Raw genomic sequence first — 18,502 nt, forward strand, 5'->3', positions numbered from 1 at the left:
GACTTTTCTATAAAAGTAGTTAAATATTTTTTTTAAATTAAATATTATTTTTTATTTTCTTTGAATATTAAAAAAAAAAATTAATTAAAACTATCGAATTTCTAACTTATCTAAAATTTTTTTTATTTTTTTTATTTTTTATATTTTTTTTATTATTTTAATTAATTATTTTAAAAAACTATTATTAAGAAAAACTAAAGTGTAACCTCTTTTTATAATTTTTTTTCTACAATATGAATAAACAAAATAAATAAAGTTTTGAGATATGATTATAAAATCAATTTTATTTTGTTTTTTTATTGTTTTTTATTTATTAACAAAATTTCTAGGGTTTTTATAGTAATACTAAACAAAAAAATAAAGAAGCCATTATTATTTAAAGAGGCATTTAAAATAAAAACAATTTTTATGATTTATTGTGACAAATAAAAATTAAGCTTATCTTATTTTCTTTTAAAACCAATGCATTGCCTTTGATTTAAATATTGAATAAATTATCTATATTTTGAAATGATTATTTCCATTGTAAATATTTTAACACAAATAAATTAAAAAATATTTAAAAAAAAAAAATTTCATTTTCATTTTTATTTTTTTTAATTTTTTTTTTTATTTTATTTTATTTTATTTCATTTTATTTTATTTTATTTTATTTTATTATTTTAATTTTTTTTATTAAAATTCAAATAATTTATATTTCTTTTTAAAACTACAATATAATTTAATAAAGTATAAAATATAAATAAAAGTATATATAATTGTATTAAGAAATAATATGTTAATAAAATATTTATTTTATACATAACCCTCATTAAAAAAAAAAAAAATAATAAAATATTGATTTCCTAATTTGGATTTTCTTAAAAATATATTTAATTTTATTTTTTTTTATTTTTTTTTTATTTTTGTTATTATTTTACCTATATAAAAAACAAATATTTTTAACCCACACACAATCGAGTTTTATATATCAGCTTTTTTCAAATTAATATATACTCAAATTTAGATTAAACAATAAATAATAATGAAATTTATATTAATTATTTTTTTAATTTTTCAAATCTCAATTTTAATAAATAATAATAACAATAATTTTGTAAATTGCGAACTTGCTTTAGAAATGACAGGAATTAACGATATCATAAATAAACACTATAAAGAATATATCGAAAGAAATCCCAATGTTCAACACGAACAAACACCAAATGTCCATCAAGATCCATTCAGAGGCCATGCATGCGACCACGACAAAATGATGGAACAAAGAAATAAAAGAGTTCAAGATAATATTAAAAAACAAAAAGAATTAGAACAAGAAAACAACCACAAATAATCAGATAGTATACTCTTTTCACAAATAATATAAATAAAAAACATAAAATAAAATATTTAAAAAAAAGCTTGTATATATAATGTTTTTTTCATTTATTATTTTTTATAATAAAAAAAAAATAAAAAAATTTAATATTGTTTATTTAGACAAAAATTGGGAATATAATTTAGATTGTCTTAATTCTAAAGCATAGTTAATTAATATGTCTTCTTTTTCGACTTGATTGATCGAGTAGAAAACTTTTAATTCGTCGGATTCGGTATAATGAAGTTGTGAGAACACTTTTTTATCATTTACAAGTGGGATAACTTTAATTTCGTACATTTTAACTGGGTTTTTAATTTGTTTGGCTTCATTCTCGTTCAATTCTTTAGTTGTTTTATAGGAGAATTCTAAATATTCGTAATCTTCGGCTATGAGTGTTTCAACAAAGATATTTAATTTGAAATTGGCGGAACTGCATATGAGTAATCTATATTTGTGGGTTCTTGGAAGATCCTTGGTGATGTGATCTAAAACATTTTGAAGTAATTGATTGGTAAGGTTGAAATTGACATCGGCCATATGATTAGTCCAAAATATTGATTTCTCCAACTCTTTCAAATCTATATACTCTGAGCCAAAAATCTTTCTTGTATTGTGATAACAAATGAAAATACCTGCCATGTGGCCCAATTTAGCTTGTAATGCATATTTGATACCACCCGATCTTGATAAATCCAAATACTCTCTTTCGAAAGAATTATTACAATTAAATAATCTATTGATATGATGTGAAATGAAATTGTTGGTTTCCGAGACATTCATTCTAATTGCATTGGTTGCACGTGTCTTTAAATCGAATGTATTTCTATCCTCTGGTAAATTATCTGAAATGCAATCTATCTGTGATCTATAAATTATCTTATCAAATTTACTGTAAATATATGAATCTGGGAATTCTACTGGGTCACCTGGGTTATTGGATTTTAATATCTTGCTATTAAACTCGTCCTCTGGTAATGTTAACATCTTTTCCATTGAATGTCCTAAATTCATTAAAATAACATTTGACTTTTCTGCATTACCTGAATTGTTATCAATGGACCAAATATTATCTTTAACCGGAATTAAATGAATTGATGATGGTTTTAAAACTGATGGTATGAATGATCCCTAAAATTTAAAAATAAAAATAATAAAAATTAATATCTATTGTTTGTTTGGTGTATAAAAACCATTTATATATAACTAATGAATACTTACAGAAAGATCTGTTAATGATGATGAATACATTGATGATGGTGGTGCTTTACTTTTAGATACAGCCAAATATAAATGTGTTAGAAAAGCAGTAATGGAAGATGTCGATGAAAAGTATGTGCATTTATTTTCTTCGGTAATTTCGATTAACTTTTGATCTTCTGATGGAATCATATAAGTTGAATGCAATTTGATTTCATCGAAATCGTGGATATTTGAAAGGAATGGTGTGAATGCAGGCTTTCCAGAACTATCATTTACAAGATGTAAACCCCTTTGAGTAATAACACGCTCTAAACCATGTTGTAGTTTTGGGATTTTATCGAAATTATATTTTTTGACGACTTCGAGTTTATTTTTGCTAAAGTCTAACTCTTGATAACGGGTCTTGTCAACGGCATATGGGTCTTTTGAAAGTATCATAGCAAATGGCTCTGATGGTGGATAGAATCTGTACTTTAATGCGTTAGAGTCTTTTTCTGGTGTAACTTGGATGGTTTCTAATTTTGTAGTGTCTACATTTGAGATAAATTCTTTAAATTGGTTTAAATATGGTTCAACTTTTTTGGTTTTAACAAGCTCGTATTCATCCAAACTCTTGATTGGTTTGGCTTTAATAACCTCTATAATTTCATTAATTTGATCGATGAAATATTCGAATTTTCTAAAATTTAATACTTTGGTTTTATTGGTTGCCTTTGTATTGTAGAGTGATTTCATTCTTTCTTTTACCATTTCAATTTCTTCTTCTTTTTCTAATTTTGGTAATTTTAGACTCAAATCCCCCAATTCCTTATCAATTGACATAATATTCTTTGCACATTCAAAAACAGAATCTTCTGATTCTGCAACTTTTTCTTTCAATAATTCAACATATTTATTAGCTTCCTTTATTGTACTTGATGATAATTTACTTGATAATGATTGAAAATTTGAAAGTCTCTTATATTTTGTCAATATTCTTTCTACACCCACTATTGAAATATCAAAATGATCTCTATTATCACCACTATTATTATTATTATTACTATTTTGTTGATTTCTATATAAACTGTTTCTATTATAATTATTTTTATTATTGCTATTATTATAACCCATGGATGTTTTTCTATTATTATTATTATTATTACTATTATTATGATAACCACTATTTCTATTATTACCATTACCACTATCGATATCCAATGCTTTTTTAAATTCATTTAGGATGAAATCAGTGGAATCTTTATTATTACTATTTCTAATTTTATTTCTGTCTCCATAACTGCTGAAATTCTTATTAAAACTCTGATTACTATTGCTATTACTTGAATATGATAATGATCTAATACTGCTACCACTTTGTTTTTCAAATAGTTTGCATGTATCTTTTAAAAGACTACATTTTTTTAAAGATAACATTTTTACAAAAAAAAAAAAAAAAAAAAAAAGCGCGGAATTATATATATACAATGATTTTTTTTTTTTTTTCTTTATAAATAAATGTAACTGTATAAAATTATTATTTAAATAATTCTATATCTTTTGTTTGTGGAATTAAACTAAATGATAATGATTTTTTTTTTTTTCGTTTTTTTAAATTTTATTTAATTTTCTTTTCTTTTTTTAATTTTTTTAATTTTTTTTAAATTTTTTTAACCAATTTTTTATAAAAAAAAATAATAAAAAAAAAATAGAAAAAAATAAAAAAAAAATAAAATTTTTTTTTTTTTTTTAAATTTTTTTTTTTTGTTATTTTCATTAATCACAATCATACACACAGCACATAGTAAGTTTCAAAGCACACAATTATTATCATCATAGTTATAAATTGTGATGATCAAATTAGTTTTTTTTGGAAATTAATTATTCCCTTTAATAAACAAATAAAATTCAGAATAAATAATCAAATTAAATTAATAAATAAATAAATAATGAAGAAACATTATAATTTACGAAAAATAATTAACAGTTCACACCTTATCATCCAATTGATATAAATAAATGTTTAATATACATTTATTTAATAATAATCATATTAATTTTAAAATAATAAAATGTTTTGCAATGATCACACAAAAATAAATAAAAAATAAAACAAAAAAAAAATAAAAAAATAAACAAAAAAAAATATGAATTAACATTTTTTAAAATTTTTTTTTTTATAAATAATTATAATTATAATTATTATTATTATAATAATAATAATATAAATAATATATATAGAAATGTCAACTGGTAACGAAAACTACAATTTAAGATATCCAAAAGGTTTCAAAGCCTACCCACACAACCAATACAAATTAGAAGGTTATGGTACCCCAAGAGGTTACGTCACTCTCGCTGGTGTTGCTTTAACTTTAACTGTTAGTGCTCTTTACTTCTCATACGCCCAAACTCAAAGACGTGAATACCCAACCCACACCCCAGAATGGAAAGCTGCTACTGCTGCTTATGGTAAATCAATCAACCAAGATCCAATCCACAAATAAACATGTAATAATTGGTTTTTAGTTATAAAAAAAAAATATATTTATCATACTACAGTAAAAAAACAAACAAAAAAAATTAATAAAAAATAAAAACATATATTTTGTAAGAAAAGTAATAATACAAAAAATAATAACAAAAATAATAATAATAACAACCAACATTATTATAAATCAGATTGTTTTAAAACATAGTATTGGAAATTTAAGAAAGAGTTTATTTTTTTTTTATTTAATTTTTTTTTTATTTAATTTTTTTTCTTAATTTATATTTATTTATAAGCTTTAATGTGATCCATTCTTTCTCTCTTGTTTTTAGATTTAACAGTATTTCTAACACTCATTTTACCACCTTTTTTATTGTTAAGTTGTCTTTTAACTTTATCGGCAATAGCTCTCTTTTTTTCTTCTTCTTTTCTCTTTTTTCTTTCTTCTGGTGTTTCAACATATTGTTCGAAATCACCGTCAACTGGTTCACCTTCAATTTCACCAATTTCTTGGATATATTCTTTTCTTAAAATGATTGGAGCATTATCATCATCTTTTAAGTTTGAAAATCTTTTTAAAAAATTAAAAGTTAATATATAGCCACACATATTTTTTTATTAAAAAATAAAATATAAATAAATACATACTTAAAATCTCTATTTTTATTAAGTGATAAACCATGGAATTCTTCAATGACTTGTTTATTATTTTCAACTGATTCATCGCTATCACTCTCTTCTTCTTCCTCATCACTGGTTTCAATTTCATGATAACCTTCCTCTTGTTCTTGCTCTTGCTCTTCCTCTTCATTATTTTCTTCTTCCTCTTCATTATTTTCTTCTTCATTATTGTTATTATTTTCTTCCTCTTCATCATTATCATTATCATTATCAATATTTTCATCATCACTTAAATCAATTTGCTCTTCTGCTAACTTTTTAAATAAAAAAATTAGAATTAATAATTAATAAAAATAAAAAATTAATAATTAAATAATTATACTTACTTTATCAAAATCTTTTTCTAAATCTCTTGTAAAACCTGAAGCTGCAATTTGAACATCTAAAGAATGAATATTTTGACAATCTGCAAGCTTTGGCCATTTTTGACCAATGAAACCAAATCTTTTTTCAAAGAAAGTACGAATACAATTTACATCACGATCGAAATACATCTCAGCGTTTATATGGCTTGTTGAAACCATTTGTGGGAAATCAATAAGAGTAATTTCTTCTTCGTCACTAATGAGAATGTTAAACTCGTTGAAATCACCATGAATAAGACCATAGTTTGCTAATTTAACCAAAAGATTCATCAAGTCGTTGTATACTTTAGTTGGGTGTCTTAATTCCATAATTTGGGTCATTGGATAACCACGTACTCTTGACATTACAATGGTATGACGATTATAATCGATTGGGGTTGGTACTGGGAAACCATTATCGTGCAATGCTTTCATATATGCAAATTCTTTTAATGCTGCTAAACGTGATAAATATAACCATGATGCTGATTTTCTGTGTTTTAAATAATCTCTATTGTTTTTGATAGTTTTGAAGGATGTTCTACCTAAACGATGTAACTTTAATACCATCTCTTTATTATCTTCGTCTGCTACAATATAGATATCTGATTCTTTACCAACACCAATTTGATTACCAACATAGGCACAAACACCTCTTTGTACCAATGTTTTTAATGCTAAAAAGTCGTATCCTAAATAGGTTAATTTATAACCATCATCTAAAAAAAAAATAAAAAATAAAAGTAACATTAATATTATGATAATTTTAATACAATGCAGTGTGTGTAATAATACTTACATTTTCTGGCATCGTGGAAAAGTAATTTAAACTTGTGTAATGTGGTAATTGACTTTTTAGTACCACCATACTTTAAATTGGCAATTGTGCAAATTAAATTGACTGGGACCAACTCGTGGTTTTTCATACCCATTTCAACAGATACTAAAGTTCTAAAATCATCTTTAGTTAAATATCTTAGATTCTTTGCGTCTAATTTCATTCTTTATTTTATATTTATTAAATAATAATTAAAAAATGAATAAAAACGAAATACTTTTTTTTTTTTTTTTTCTTTTTTTAAATATTATCGTTTTTTTAAAAAAAATTAATTTTTTTTTTAATTTTTAATTTTTTTTTTTTTTAATTTTTTTTATAAAGCTATTTTTCTCAAAACTATAAAACTATGATTGTGTGATTATATGGATGTTATAATAATTAATAATAATTAATGATATTTAGAAATATTCTTTTTTTATTTTTATTTTTTCATTTTTAAAACTAATAATTAGACACAAATTTTTATTATTTATCAAGTTTTAATTAAAATGATAAATGGAATTATTATTAATTAAGAAATTATGCAGTTAATAAACTATACAGGGAAATGAGATAATTTTTGGTTGCTTCATAATTTTGGTTTCGTTTTTTTGGGTTGTTTTGATCTCTATCCAAAAAAAAATTTCCTTCTTGCAAGAAAAAAAATTTTGGATTGGCTTTGATATTTTTTCCCACCCCCTAAATAAATATCATTTTTTTTTTTATATTTACATTTTTTTATTTTTATTTTTTACATTTTTTTATTATTATTATAATATTGATTTTAATATTTCCACTCCTTTTATTTTATTTTTTATAATTATAAATAAAAATAGATTAATTATTTTTCATTTTACGAAAAATAATAAACTGTTTTCATTTTATTTTCGCATTTATCACAAAAATTAGAGTTATAATTCAACAAAAAAAGAAAAATCGTGAGAAAAAAACTTTATGTGCCTCTTTACATCATCAATATAACAACAAAAGTTTTAAAAAAATGAGTTGACTGAAATATTTTAATAAAAATCTATTTTTTGATTTTTTTTAATTTTTTTTTTTTAAAAAAAAAATAATTTTATATTTTTTTTTTTTTTTTTATAAAAAATAAATAAATTTTGTTTCCTATATTCCTAACTGAAACTCATTCCTACATCCTTATATTTTTTATTCAATTTTTAAATAAAAAGTTTCGTATAAATAAATAATATATTTTGTAATATATAAAATTTATATTTTTCTTTTCAATTATTCATAACCAATTATTTTTGTAAATTTACTTGTTAATCAAAAAAAAAATAAAATAAAAAAAAAATAAAAAAGGAAGGAAATTTAAAAAAATAAAAATGGGTAAAGAAGAAACAGAAGCATTGGTTTCGTAAGTGTTTTTTAAAAATAATAAAACAGTTAATGAAATAAAAAACAGAAATAGGAACACACACCAAAATTTTTATTTTTATTTTTATTTTTTTAAAAAATTTGAGCGCTCCGCCCTATTTTTTTGTTTTTTATATAATTTTAATTTTGTTTTATTTAGATCATTAAATAAATAAATAAATAGCTAATATCATATTATATTTATACTAGGAAACAAAAAGAAGAAAAGGGTGAAACTTCAAAAACAGTAGCATTTATATTAATTGGGGGTTTAACAGCAATATATGTCGTTGCAGAGTTGGGTGTTGCTATTTACACAAATTCATTAACATTACTTTCAGATGGTTTTCATAATCTTTCAGATGTAGTATCACTTTATATTGCCTGGTGGGCAGCTAAGGCAGCCAAGCGTGATTCAGATAATTTAATGTCTTATGGTTGGGCTCGTACAGAATTATTGGGTGGTTTAACAAATGGTATTTTCCTTCTTTCAATGTGTCTTTATGTCGCCTTAGAATCAATTCCTCGTTTCATAGAGCCAGCTGAACTCGAATTAAAGGGTCAATATCACGGTTATATCTTTATGATTGTTGCTGCTGCCGGTTTATTTATTAATATTTTAGGCACAATTGTTTTCGCTCTTACTGGTATGGCCCATGCTCATTCACACGGTGGTGGTGGTGGCCATTCACACGGTGGTGGTCATTCACATGGTGAAGAAAAGAAAAAAGAAAAGCATGGTCATTCACATGGAGGTGAAAAGAAAAAAGAAAAGCATGGCCATTCACATGGCGGTGAAAAGAAAAAAGAAAAGCATGGTCATGCTCATAGTGGTGAGGGAAAGGTTGATACAGTTATCAGTATAGGTAGAGATGAAGAAGAATATCAAGATGACCATGGTCACTCACACAATCATAAGGATCACCATGATCATGATGACGATCATCACGGTCATTCACATGAAGAAAGCAAAGAAAAAAAACACGGTCATGGCCATTCACACAATCACGAAGATCACCATGATCATGATGATGATCATCACGGCCATTCTCATGGCGGCGAAACTCCAAAGAAAGAAAAGCATGGCCATTCTCATGATGGCGGTGAAAAGAAAAAGAAGAGCGGAAGAAAAGGTACATGTGGTATGGATTACAATATGTTTGGTGTATTCATTCACTTTTTAGGTGATGCAGTTTCATCTTTATTTGTTTTAGTTACAGGTATTATTATTCAATACACCCATGGTTCATGGACTAAATATATCGATCCAAGTGTTAGTTTAATTATTGTTATTATGATCGCTCTCACATCTTTCCCATTAGTCAAAAGATGTTCAATGATCCTTTTACAAAAAGTACCCGACGAAATCGATCTTGAAAGTATCCGTAGAAAAATGTCAAAGGTCCAAGGTGTAGTTTCTCATCATGATTTGCATGTTTGGCAATTGGTTGATGGTATGACAATCGCCTCAGTTCATGTTGGTGTTATGGAGGGTTCAAACTTTGATGAAATTGCATCAAGTCTAAAAAAAATTTTCCACAAAGAAGGTATTCATTCAACTTCAATTCAACCAGAGTTTATTAAACCAACAGCTACAAAGGTCGATTTTTGTGCTCAAAACTGTATCGAGGAATGTGAAGAGGAATGGTGTTGTAAGAAAAGTGCTGATAAAATGGTTAAATTAAGAAAATTAGGCAAATATTCAGAACACGAAATTAATTAATTAATTAATTAGTTAATTAATTTAATAATAATAATCATATATTTATAATATTTAATAATTTTTTTTTTATTTTAATTTTTTAATTTTATTATTTTTAATATAAAAAAAAAAAAAAAAAAAAAACCTACATAAACTATAAAAAAATCAATTAAAAATAACAAAAAAAGATTTAATTGTATAATTAATAAAATTCTAATTTGTTTTACATTTTTTAAAAAAAATATATATTTATTATATATATTTTTTTCTTAATGTTTTTCCATATTTAAAAAAAATCTAATTTTGATTTTGGACTTTGTTAGTTTCTAAAATTATTTTCTTGATATACTGCAAACTTTTAAAATAAAAAATAAATTTTTTTTCTTCAATTAAATTACCATTTATAAAATAGCAATCAAAGAGACAATATATGATTTAATAGAAGCTTTATGTAAAGTTTATAATAAAAGTGAAAATGACTGTTTTATTTGTAATTTTTTTATTTTATCAACAAAAATTAATATAATAAATAAAAAAATTTGGGAAAAAATTGTAAAATAAAATTTTAATCCCATAATAAAACCAAAATTTAACAAATCGATTGCTAAAAAATTCAAATCCAAATTATTTTTTCAAGAATTCCTTACAGACAGATTTAAAAATTTTATTTAATAAAATACTGTCTCTTACAATAATAATATAAATTATATAATTAATTAATTCCTTAAAAATAAAAATAAAAAAAAAAAAAAAACTGAAAAAAACTTGTATTTATAAATTAAGATATTTTTTTTTGTTCCACTCAAAAATTCAAAAAAAAAAAAGATTTTATAAAAATTTTTTTTTAAATATAAACCATTTTTTTTATTTTTTTTTATTTTATTTAAAAAAAAAAAAGAAATGAAATTATTACTTGTATTACTTTTTATTTCTTTCAACTATTCATTTGGTGAAAAACAATTTATAAATTTCCTTCCATATAGAACTCAGTGCAGTGGTAATCCATATGGAGTTGGTATATCAATTGTTGCAAGTAAGTGGAAATAAAAACAAAAAATATTGATATTGATATTGATGTATTTTTATTAATTATTAAATTTATTAGATAAATGTTTAAATGATGTTGAATATTTTGTTGATGGCTACAAATATAACTCTTATTTTGCATATAGCCAAACCGATTCAAATAATGCAACAACAGTTTATTTAACATCGTATGGACAAAGAAATTGTTCAGGTCCAGAGGGACAAACATCGTATTTTGAAATTAACACATGTGATAACTCACCACCAATGGCTCAACCAAAATATTCACCATATTCATATGTTACAGTCACAAATAAACCATCATTCTCAGATAACAGTGTTGTTAATGCAGTTTATTCAAATGACCAAGATTCCTCCTCCTCTGATAATAGTGGTTCTCCAGTATGCAATAATGACAATTTCTTATTCGCAACATCTATGACTGATGGATTTGAAATCGAATTACAAAGTGGTGTTGTGGATACCTTCAGTTGTAAAAATGGACAACCATTTTTAAATTCTTGCTTTAAAAGCGATTGCAATAACGGCACTATTGCACTTTCATGTTCACCAAGCCTAAGCGAATCCACAAGTCAGTCTTATTTCTGTTCAAAATAATAGTAATAATTAAACATTGAAATAAATAATTATTAATTAAATTTTAATACATATATATTAATTTATTTAAAAAGAAAACGTCTGCCCAATTGAACAATAGCTTCAATTTTGACTGGACCAACAACAACTCTAATATTATGATCATCAAAAGTACATTAGTTTGTAAATTAGTTTTTTAATATTTTTTTATTTTAAATTTCCTTGGGTTTGATTCATTATGTTTATAAATTAATTTTTAATAAAATATTAATTAATAGATTGAAATTATGGCGTGACTACTTGATAGAATTTAAATATGACTTTTATTTTCTTTTTTCCAATTAATATGTAAAAATAAGGTCTTATTAATTGACAATTGTCTTGTAAAAAAACATCATCAGTAAGAATATTCATATAGATATATTCATTAACAAAAATCCCCTATTTTCCAATTTTCAACTTTCCAAGCTTAATATTTTTACCCACCTGAGTCTTTGAGACTTGGATTTTAACCAATAAGGAAATGTATTAATGTTTGAATTTTTTAAAAAATTATTAGTTTGTAAAGCCCACAAATTGAAATTTTTTTTTACATAAATTATGACATTATAAAATCTTCTATATTATTTTCCAATTCGTTGTTTCATCTTTCTTCTTACAGGTATTGTATTTGATTCAATTGTTTAAAATCCCCAATATTAGCTGTAGAGTTTTGCACACTCCAATTATCCTGAAGAAAGAGTTTTTATAGTCATTTTTTATGAATATTCTTTCCTATTTGTTTTCTAACAAAATTTTAAAATTGAATATTTAACAAATTAGACCCTTTAAAAAAATTTTTATTTAACAATAAAAAAAAATAAACCCGTTTAAGTTTATTCACTTCAAATTGTAATGATAAGGTATAAGAAAATGACTTATTTACACAACTAAAATGCTTAACGAAAATATAATTAACACAAATTATATTCTTACCGAGAATAAATAAAATATATAAACACGTACTAAATAATTAACAAAAAAATACTTAAATTAAAGACACTCAAACAATTATAAGAATGTGAATAAACACCAAAATATATCTTATATTATCTTTATTATTTATATTTAATACTTAAATAAAACACACAAATAAATAATATAATAAGTTAATAATAAAATATTAATATTATTTATAAATAATTTAATTTATGTAACAAAGAAAGATATTTATCACCTTTAAAGATGGTTTTTTTGTATTAATTGCTAATCACGAATTTTTGACTTACCCTTTCAATAAGAATGGTGCAAAGGTTAACACGACTTTTATTAATTTATTTTTAAAATAATTTTTAGTACAAAAAATGAAATTTAATTATTATTTAATTTTTGTTATTTAATTTTTTTATAAAGATGGTTAGATCTATACTTTATTAAATTGTAGTATATGACCCCCATAAGGTTTGAACATATAAAGTAGGAGTTCAAATTAATAGTATAAATTAAGAAATTTCCCTTTTGCTAAGTTGGTCACCTCACGCCTTATTTGTGCATAGTGCACTTTATTACATTTTGGCGACAGCTTCGGTTCGATCCTTGGAGGGTGCAGGTTGAAAGGGTTCCCTGACCCATTCCAAAAATTAGTTAGATAGTTATCTTTAAAGGGTGAGGTAAATGTAGTATATGACCCCCATAAGTTTTGAACATATAAAGTAGGAGTTCAAATTAATAGTATAAATTAAGAAATTTCCCTTTTGCTAAGTTGGTCACCTCACGCCTTATTTGTGCATAGTGCACTTTATTACAAAATCTCATCAAAATGCCCAGATAGCTCAGTCGGTAGAGCGCAAGGCTTTTAACCTTGTGGTCGGGGGTTCGAGCCCCCCTTTGGGCGAAACTTTTTTAAATTTTAATAATTTTAGTCACCGGGAAGATTTTTTTTTTTTTTTTTTTTTTTTTTTTTTTTTTTTTTTTGGAATGTTGGAGGTACGTCCTGTAGGTAGCCCTGGGGAGAAGTGATGGGGGAGTAATGATGGAATATGTAGTGTAGAATTTACTGATTAGTTTAAAGCATATTAATAATCTTCACTTTTAAAAAAAAAAAAAAATGCAATGCAGATAATATAGCTTTAGTTACAGAAAATAATAAACCAAAGGAGACATTAATGTCGAACTAAATGATAGGGTTCAAAAAAATAGAAAATAGTATTAGAATTTGTTATAGAAAATTTAAATTATATATATATATTTTTCGAACATTTTTGTCTTGACCTTGAAAAATCCCAGTATCATAAAATATATTTTGTTTATAATAATGCCGGATGGTTCTGATATTGAAAAAATGTGAGTATTGGATGATAAAATAAAAAATGAAGAAGAAGAGGATAAATAGAAGTAAATTAAATTATTTTTTTAATTTTTTTATTTAAAAGTTTATAAAACTTTTCTTTTTTATTATTAATTTTTATAGTTTTAAATTTTGATATTCTCCCAGAATTACTGATGGATTCTCATTCCTGATATTTTTTACATAATCAGAAGACTTTCCTAATTATATTTAATTTAGGCGCCTTTTTTTTTTTTTTTTTTTAATTTTAAAAATTTTATTTTAAATTTTAAAATTTTTTTTTTTATATTATTTATTTCTATTTAATATTATTATATGATTATTATTAAAAAGAAACATGAATTTTCAAAAAAATGAAGATTCCTCACAAAGTAATATGATTGTCACTGTAAGGTAAATTATAAATAATTAAATATATTTAACGATTTTCAAATTATTAATAGTTTTTTATTTTTATTTAATCAAATATAGAATTAGACCAGAGTCAGAAGAAGAAATTTTAAATCAAAAATGTAAAAATATAATAAAAATAGTTGATGAAAATACATTAATATTTGACCCCAACGAAACAGATTTTTATAAAAGCAGTAGTAATAAATCGGCATTCAGTAATAATGGCAGTAATAACGAACAAAGATATATATTTGACAGAATTTTTGATCAGTTTAGTACTCAACAAGAAGTTTTTGAAAATACAACAAAGAAATTAATAAATTATGTATTGGAGGGTAATTATAATGCATCTGTTTTTGCTTATGGTGCAACCAATGCAGGTAAAACCCATACAATGGTTGGAAATGATCATAGTGGTCCAGGAATAATGGTGTTGACAATGAAAGAATTATTCGAATCGATAGAAAAAGATAGCGAAAAGGTATACACCATATCAATGTCTTATTTAGAAGTATACAATGAAACTATTAGGGATTTGTTTGTTACCGATAGTAAATCATTAGAACTTAGAGAGGATTCAAATAAAAGTGTTGTGGTTAGAGATCTAACCGAAAGATTTCCAAATAATGCAAATGATGTATTAAAGTTATTAGAATTTGGTAATTCCAATAGAAAGCAATCTCCTACTCAAGTAAATCAAACCTCATCAAGATCACATGCTGTTTTACAAATTTTTATAAAGCAAAAACAAGAGCATGGGCCATCCATTGATTCAAAATTAACTTTAATCGATTTGGCTGGTAGTGAGAGGGCATCAAAAACATTAAATACTGGAAAAAGATTGGTAGAAGGTGCAAATATTAATAAATCTTTGTTAGCATTGGGTAACTGTATTAATGCTCTAGCTGAAGCTACATTTAGAAAACCAAATGGTCCAAAAAAAGAAGTCTATATACCCTATCGTGACTCAAAATTAACTAGGATTTTAAAAGATTCTCTTGGTGGTAATTGTAAAACTGTAATGATTGCAAATATAAGTCCAAATTCTTCATCATATGACGATAGTCATAATACTTTAAAGTATGCTAGTCGTGCAAAAACTATAAAGACGCAAATGGTCAAAAATTTAAATATAACGTCTCATTCTTCACAATATATAGAAATTATTAAAGAATTAAAAGAAGAAATTAGACAATTAAAATTAAAATTATTAAAAAATAATAATAATATTAATAATAATAATAATAATAATAATAATAATAATAATATAAATAATATAAATAATATAAATAATATAAACAAAGAAACAATAAAATCAATAATACAAGCACCACAGTTACAACAAGAAAAAGAAGATATTAATAATGATGATGATGAGAAAACTTTAAAAGAATTGGAAGATATGACAGGTTTAATAAATCAAAATTTAAATGAAACATTATCATTAAAGAAGTCATTAAGCTTACAGAGATCAAAATTCCGGGATTTAGAAGAAGAATTAAAACAAAAACAAAAACAGTTAGAAATCATTAAAAGTGAAAATGGTGATAGCAATATTAGTATTTCGCAAGTAAATCAATCAATTAAAGATATTTCAAATCAAATTACACAAATTAAAATAATAGAGATGAATATTAATGATAAATTAGATAAAAATGATCAATGGAGAAGGAAAAATCAATTAGAATTGCCCACCCTATTTCGTCATTCACCAAGAAATCAAAAAATTTTAATTCAACAAGCAAGAGCTGCAACTTTAGAATTGGATAGGTTTGATTTAAATGAAAGAATCCTCGAACAAAATTATGAATCTAAAATTCAAGTATCTGAAACCACAAATTTAAAATCATCTTTAGGTTGGATGTTTGGAGTTTTATCAGATTGTTTCAAAGTTTTAACTGAAAATAATTTAGCAACCGATCAATTTTTAAAAGATTTTTTAAAATCTGATGAATTATTAAATAGTTATAATATAGTTGTAAATAATAATAACAATAATAATAATTCTTTAGATAATAATATCAATAGTAATAATTGTATAATAGAAAGTGATAAAAATATAATAAATAAAACTGAAATGAATAATAGCGATAATAATATTAGTATTGATTTTAATAACCATCAAAATAATAATAATAAATTAATATTAAAAAAAGTAATAAATACACCAACCCAAGTTTTACCATCTCCAGTACAAATTAAAAGATCAAATACAACAAATAGTATTATTAGCACACCAGTTTCAAATGGCACTAAGGTTATTGTTAAAAAGACACCAGTTTCATCAAATGAACAGAAGAAAGATGAATTTTTAAAACCATCACCACCAAAACAAAAAATTTTAAATGTAAATATAACAACAGGTCAAAATACAATATCAACAACTCCATTACCAATAAAATCAACAATAGCGAATAGTTCTATTTCAGTACCAATAACATCAGCGACCAATACACCAAATACAATAAACAATAACCCATTACAATCACCCCCATCATCAATTTCAAGTTTAACAAGAAAGAGACTATTAGAGTTTACTACAAATGAAAATACAGATTCTAATCCGAGAGCTAAGAAAACAAATGTTTCACCAACATTAAACAAAATCAATAACAGTGGTATTGTAAAACAGCTTTCCTCCTCACCACTTATTTCACAGCAAAAATTCAAACCACAACCAACACTAAAATTAGCTCCAAATATAACAACATTTAGTCATACTCAAACAACCAATTCTATTCTAACACCAGCACCAATTCCAACACCAAACCCATTAAATAATACCTTAATAATGAACTCTACAATTAAACCATTCATAGAACCTGTTAAATCTATATCCTTTGCACCAACCTCGACCACATCTTTACAGGATTTAAAAGCAAAATTAGATAGTTTATCACAGTTAAATATTTATAGTAATTCTAATATGAATAATAATAACAATAATAATGATATAGACGATTTAAATAACGTCACTGTGATGTCCTCAATTGCTCCTAATAATAATGACCTTAAAGCAAAATTGGATAGTTTATCTTTATTAAGCCAACAATCTTTTAAAAATCCTATAATCTCTTCAAAAACAAATACTATAAATACCAATACGAATAATATTGACTATAGATTACTATCAAATGAAACTTTAAAATTAAATAGTAAAATTTCAAATCTTTCATCAATAGATAACAGCACCAAATCAACATTTTCACCATTATCACAACAGCAACCATCAACAATAATATCATCAACCCCAACTAGAATGTTTTCAAAGCCATTAATTAATAAATCATCTTCAAGTTCAAATCTTTCAAATCTACGTAAACTAACACCGTCAAGATCTCCTTTCTCATTAAAAGAGAATAAAGAATCTGTGGCAAATAGCAGTGGTATTCCAATTGTTAAAAAAACAACATTAATATCTACCAATAGAGCACCTTCAACATTACTCTCAAAAACTGTAAATAACCCAAAAAAAAACTTTTAAATAAAAACCGAGTAATAAACTTTTTTTTTTTTTTTTACCAAAAGGATATGTTTTTTTAAAAGTGAAGATGATTTTTAATATTGAGTCATATTTGTTTTTTGTTTTGTTTTTTGGTATGTGTATATATGAGTTTACAAAACTGCATCAAAGTTTTGCACTGGTGAAAGATGTAACATAGATGCAGTTATTTAATGCATTTGGGTATTGATTAAAACTTTAAATTTTTTTTTTTTTTTTTTTTTTAAAAGTGGAGATGATTCTTAATGATGCATTAAGTCATCAGTTTGTTTATTGTGTTTGTTTTTGTTTGGTATGTGTTTAATACTTATATGAGTTTTACCACACTGCATACAAGTTGGGCACGGTAACGTCAATTCATGTGTGATTCGGAAAATCTGCCCAGTCGACTAGGTTTCGAACCCGGAGCGGTAACTTGTAGGAAATTCGTTCGACCACTTGGCTATCATTGCTCCCCCAATTTAAAATTAATTTACAAAAAAATAACGCATCCCAATCTCCCAGAAGATATGGGGATTTATCAAAAAGAATTGCTCGATGCAGGGATCGAACCTGCGACCGTGGCGTTATTAGCACCACGCTCTGCCGACTGAGCTAATCGAGCAAGCGATGAGATATGTTTCTTATTAATTAATGTAACCTTTTTTTGAATATTATTTTAATGAACTCTAATTAAAAATTTAAAATCCCAATGACTAATTATAAAA

The 18,502-nt window shown here is 24.2% G+C and overlaps 7 protein-coding genes across 7 annotated transcripts; 5 read left to right on the forward strand and 2 right to left on the reverse strand.

Annotated features, from left to right (window-relative positions):
- Nucleotides 1-1,120: 1,120 nt before the first annotated feature.
- On the forward strand, nucleotides 1,121-1,333 carry DICPUDRAFT_156775 (uncharacterized protein; the record flags this gene model as incomplete). Its single annotated transcript, XM_003292043.1, has 1 exon — nucleotides 1,121-1,333. The coding sequence occupies one exon, from the start codon at nucleotides 1,121-1,123 to the stop codon at nucleotides 1,331-1,333; it is 213 nt and encodes a 70-aa protein (XP_003292091.1).
- Nucleotides 1,334-1,471: 138 nt separating this feature from the next.
- DICPUDRAFT_156776 (uncharacterized protein) lies at nucleotides 1,472-3,976 on the reverse strand (the record flags this gene model as incomplete). Its single annotated transcript, XM_003292052.1, has 2 exons — nucleotides 1,472-2,488; nucleotides 2,579-3,976. The coding sequence occupies 2 exons, from the start codon at nucleotides 3,974-3,976 to the stop codon at nucleotides 1,472-1,474; spliced, it is 2,415 nt and encodes an 804-aa protein (XP_003292100.1).
- An 806-nt stretch (nucleotides 3,977-4,782) lies between these two features.
- DICPUDRAFT_156777 (uncharacterized protein) lies at nucleotides 4,783-5,046 on the forward strand (the record flags this gene model as incomplete). Its single annotated transcript, XM_003292044.1, has 1 exon — nucleotides 4,783-5,046. One exon carries the CDS (start codon nucleotides 4,783-4,785, stop codon nucleotides 5,044-5,046), a length of 264 nt encoding a protein of 87 aa, XP_003292092.1.
- Nucleotides 5,047-5,315: 269 nt separating this feature from the next.
- Nucleotides 5,316-7,056, reverse strand: DICPUDRAFT_156778 (uncharacterized protein; the record flags this gene model as incomplete). Its single annotated transcript, XM_003292053.1, has 4 exons — nucleotides 5,316-5,601; nucleotides 5,679-5,965; nucleotides 6,038-6,774; nucleotides 6,855-7,056. The coding sequence occupies 4 exons, from the start codon at nucleotides 7,054-7,056 to the stop codon at nucleotides 5,316-5,318; spliced, it is 1,512 nt and encodes a 503-aa protein (XP_003292101.1).
- A 1,446-nt stretch (nucleotides 7,057-8,502) lies between these two features.
- Nucleotides 8,503-9,825, forward strand: DICPUDRAFT_24333 (uncharacterized protein; the record flags this gene model as incomplete). Its single annotated transcript, XM_003292045.1, has 2 exons — nucleotides 8,503-8,880; nucleotides 9,169-9,825. Coding segments are annotated over 2 exons (1,035 nt in total), but the record flags the coding sequence as incomplete, so codon positions are not given.
- A 1,026-nt stretch (nucleotides 9,826-10,851) lies between these two features.
- Nucleotides 10,852-11,695, forward strand: DICPUDRAFT_82736 (uncharacterized protein; the record flags this gene model as incomplete). Its single annotated transcript, XM_003292046.1, has 3 exons — nucleotides 10,852-10,984; nucleotides 11,057-11,569; nucleotides 11,670-11,695. 3 exons carry the CDS (start codon nucleotides 10,852-10,854, stop codon nucleotides 11,693-11,695), a joined length of 672 nt encoding a protein of 223 aa, XP_003292094.1.
- Nucleotides 11,696-14,228: 2,533 nt separating this feature from the next.
- Nucleotides 14,229-15,019, forward strand: DICPUDRAFT_57752 (uncharacterized protein; the record flags this gene model as incomplete). The annotated part of the gene is made up of 2 exons (XM_003292047.1): nucleotides 14,229-14,293; nucleotides 14,372-15,019. Coding segments are annotated over exons 1-2 (702 nt in total), but the record flags the coding sequence as incomplete, so codon positions are not given.
- Nucleotides 15,020-18,502: the final 3,483 nt, after the last annotated feature.

This window comes from Dictyostelium purpureum, assembly GCF_000190715.1.
Source record: "Dictyostelium purpureum unplaced genomic scaffold DICPUscaffold_319, whole genome shotgun sequence".
Taxonomy (NCBI): domain Eukaryota; phylum Evosea; class Eumycetozoa; order Dictyosteliales; family Dictyosteliaceae; genus Dictyostelium; species Dictyostelium purpureum.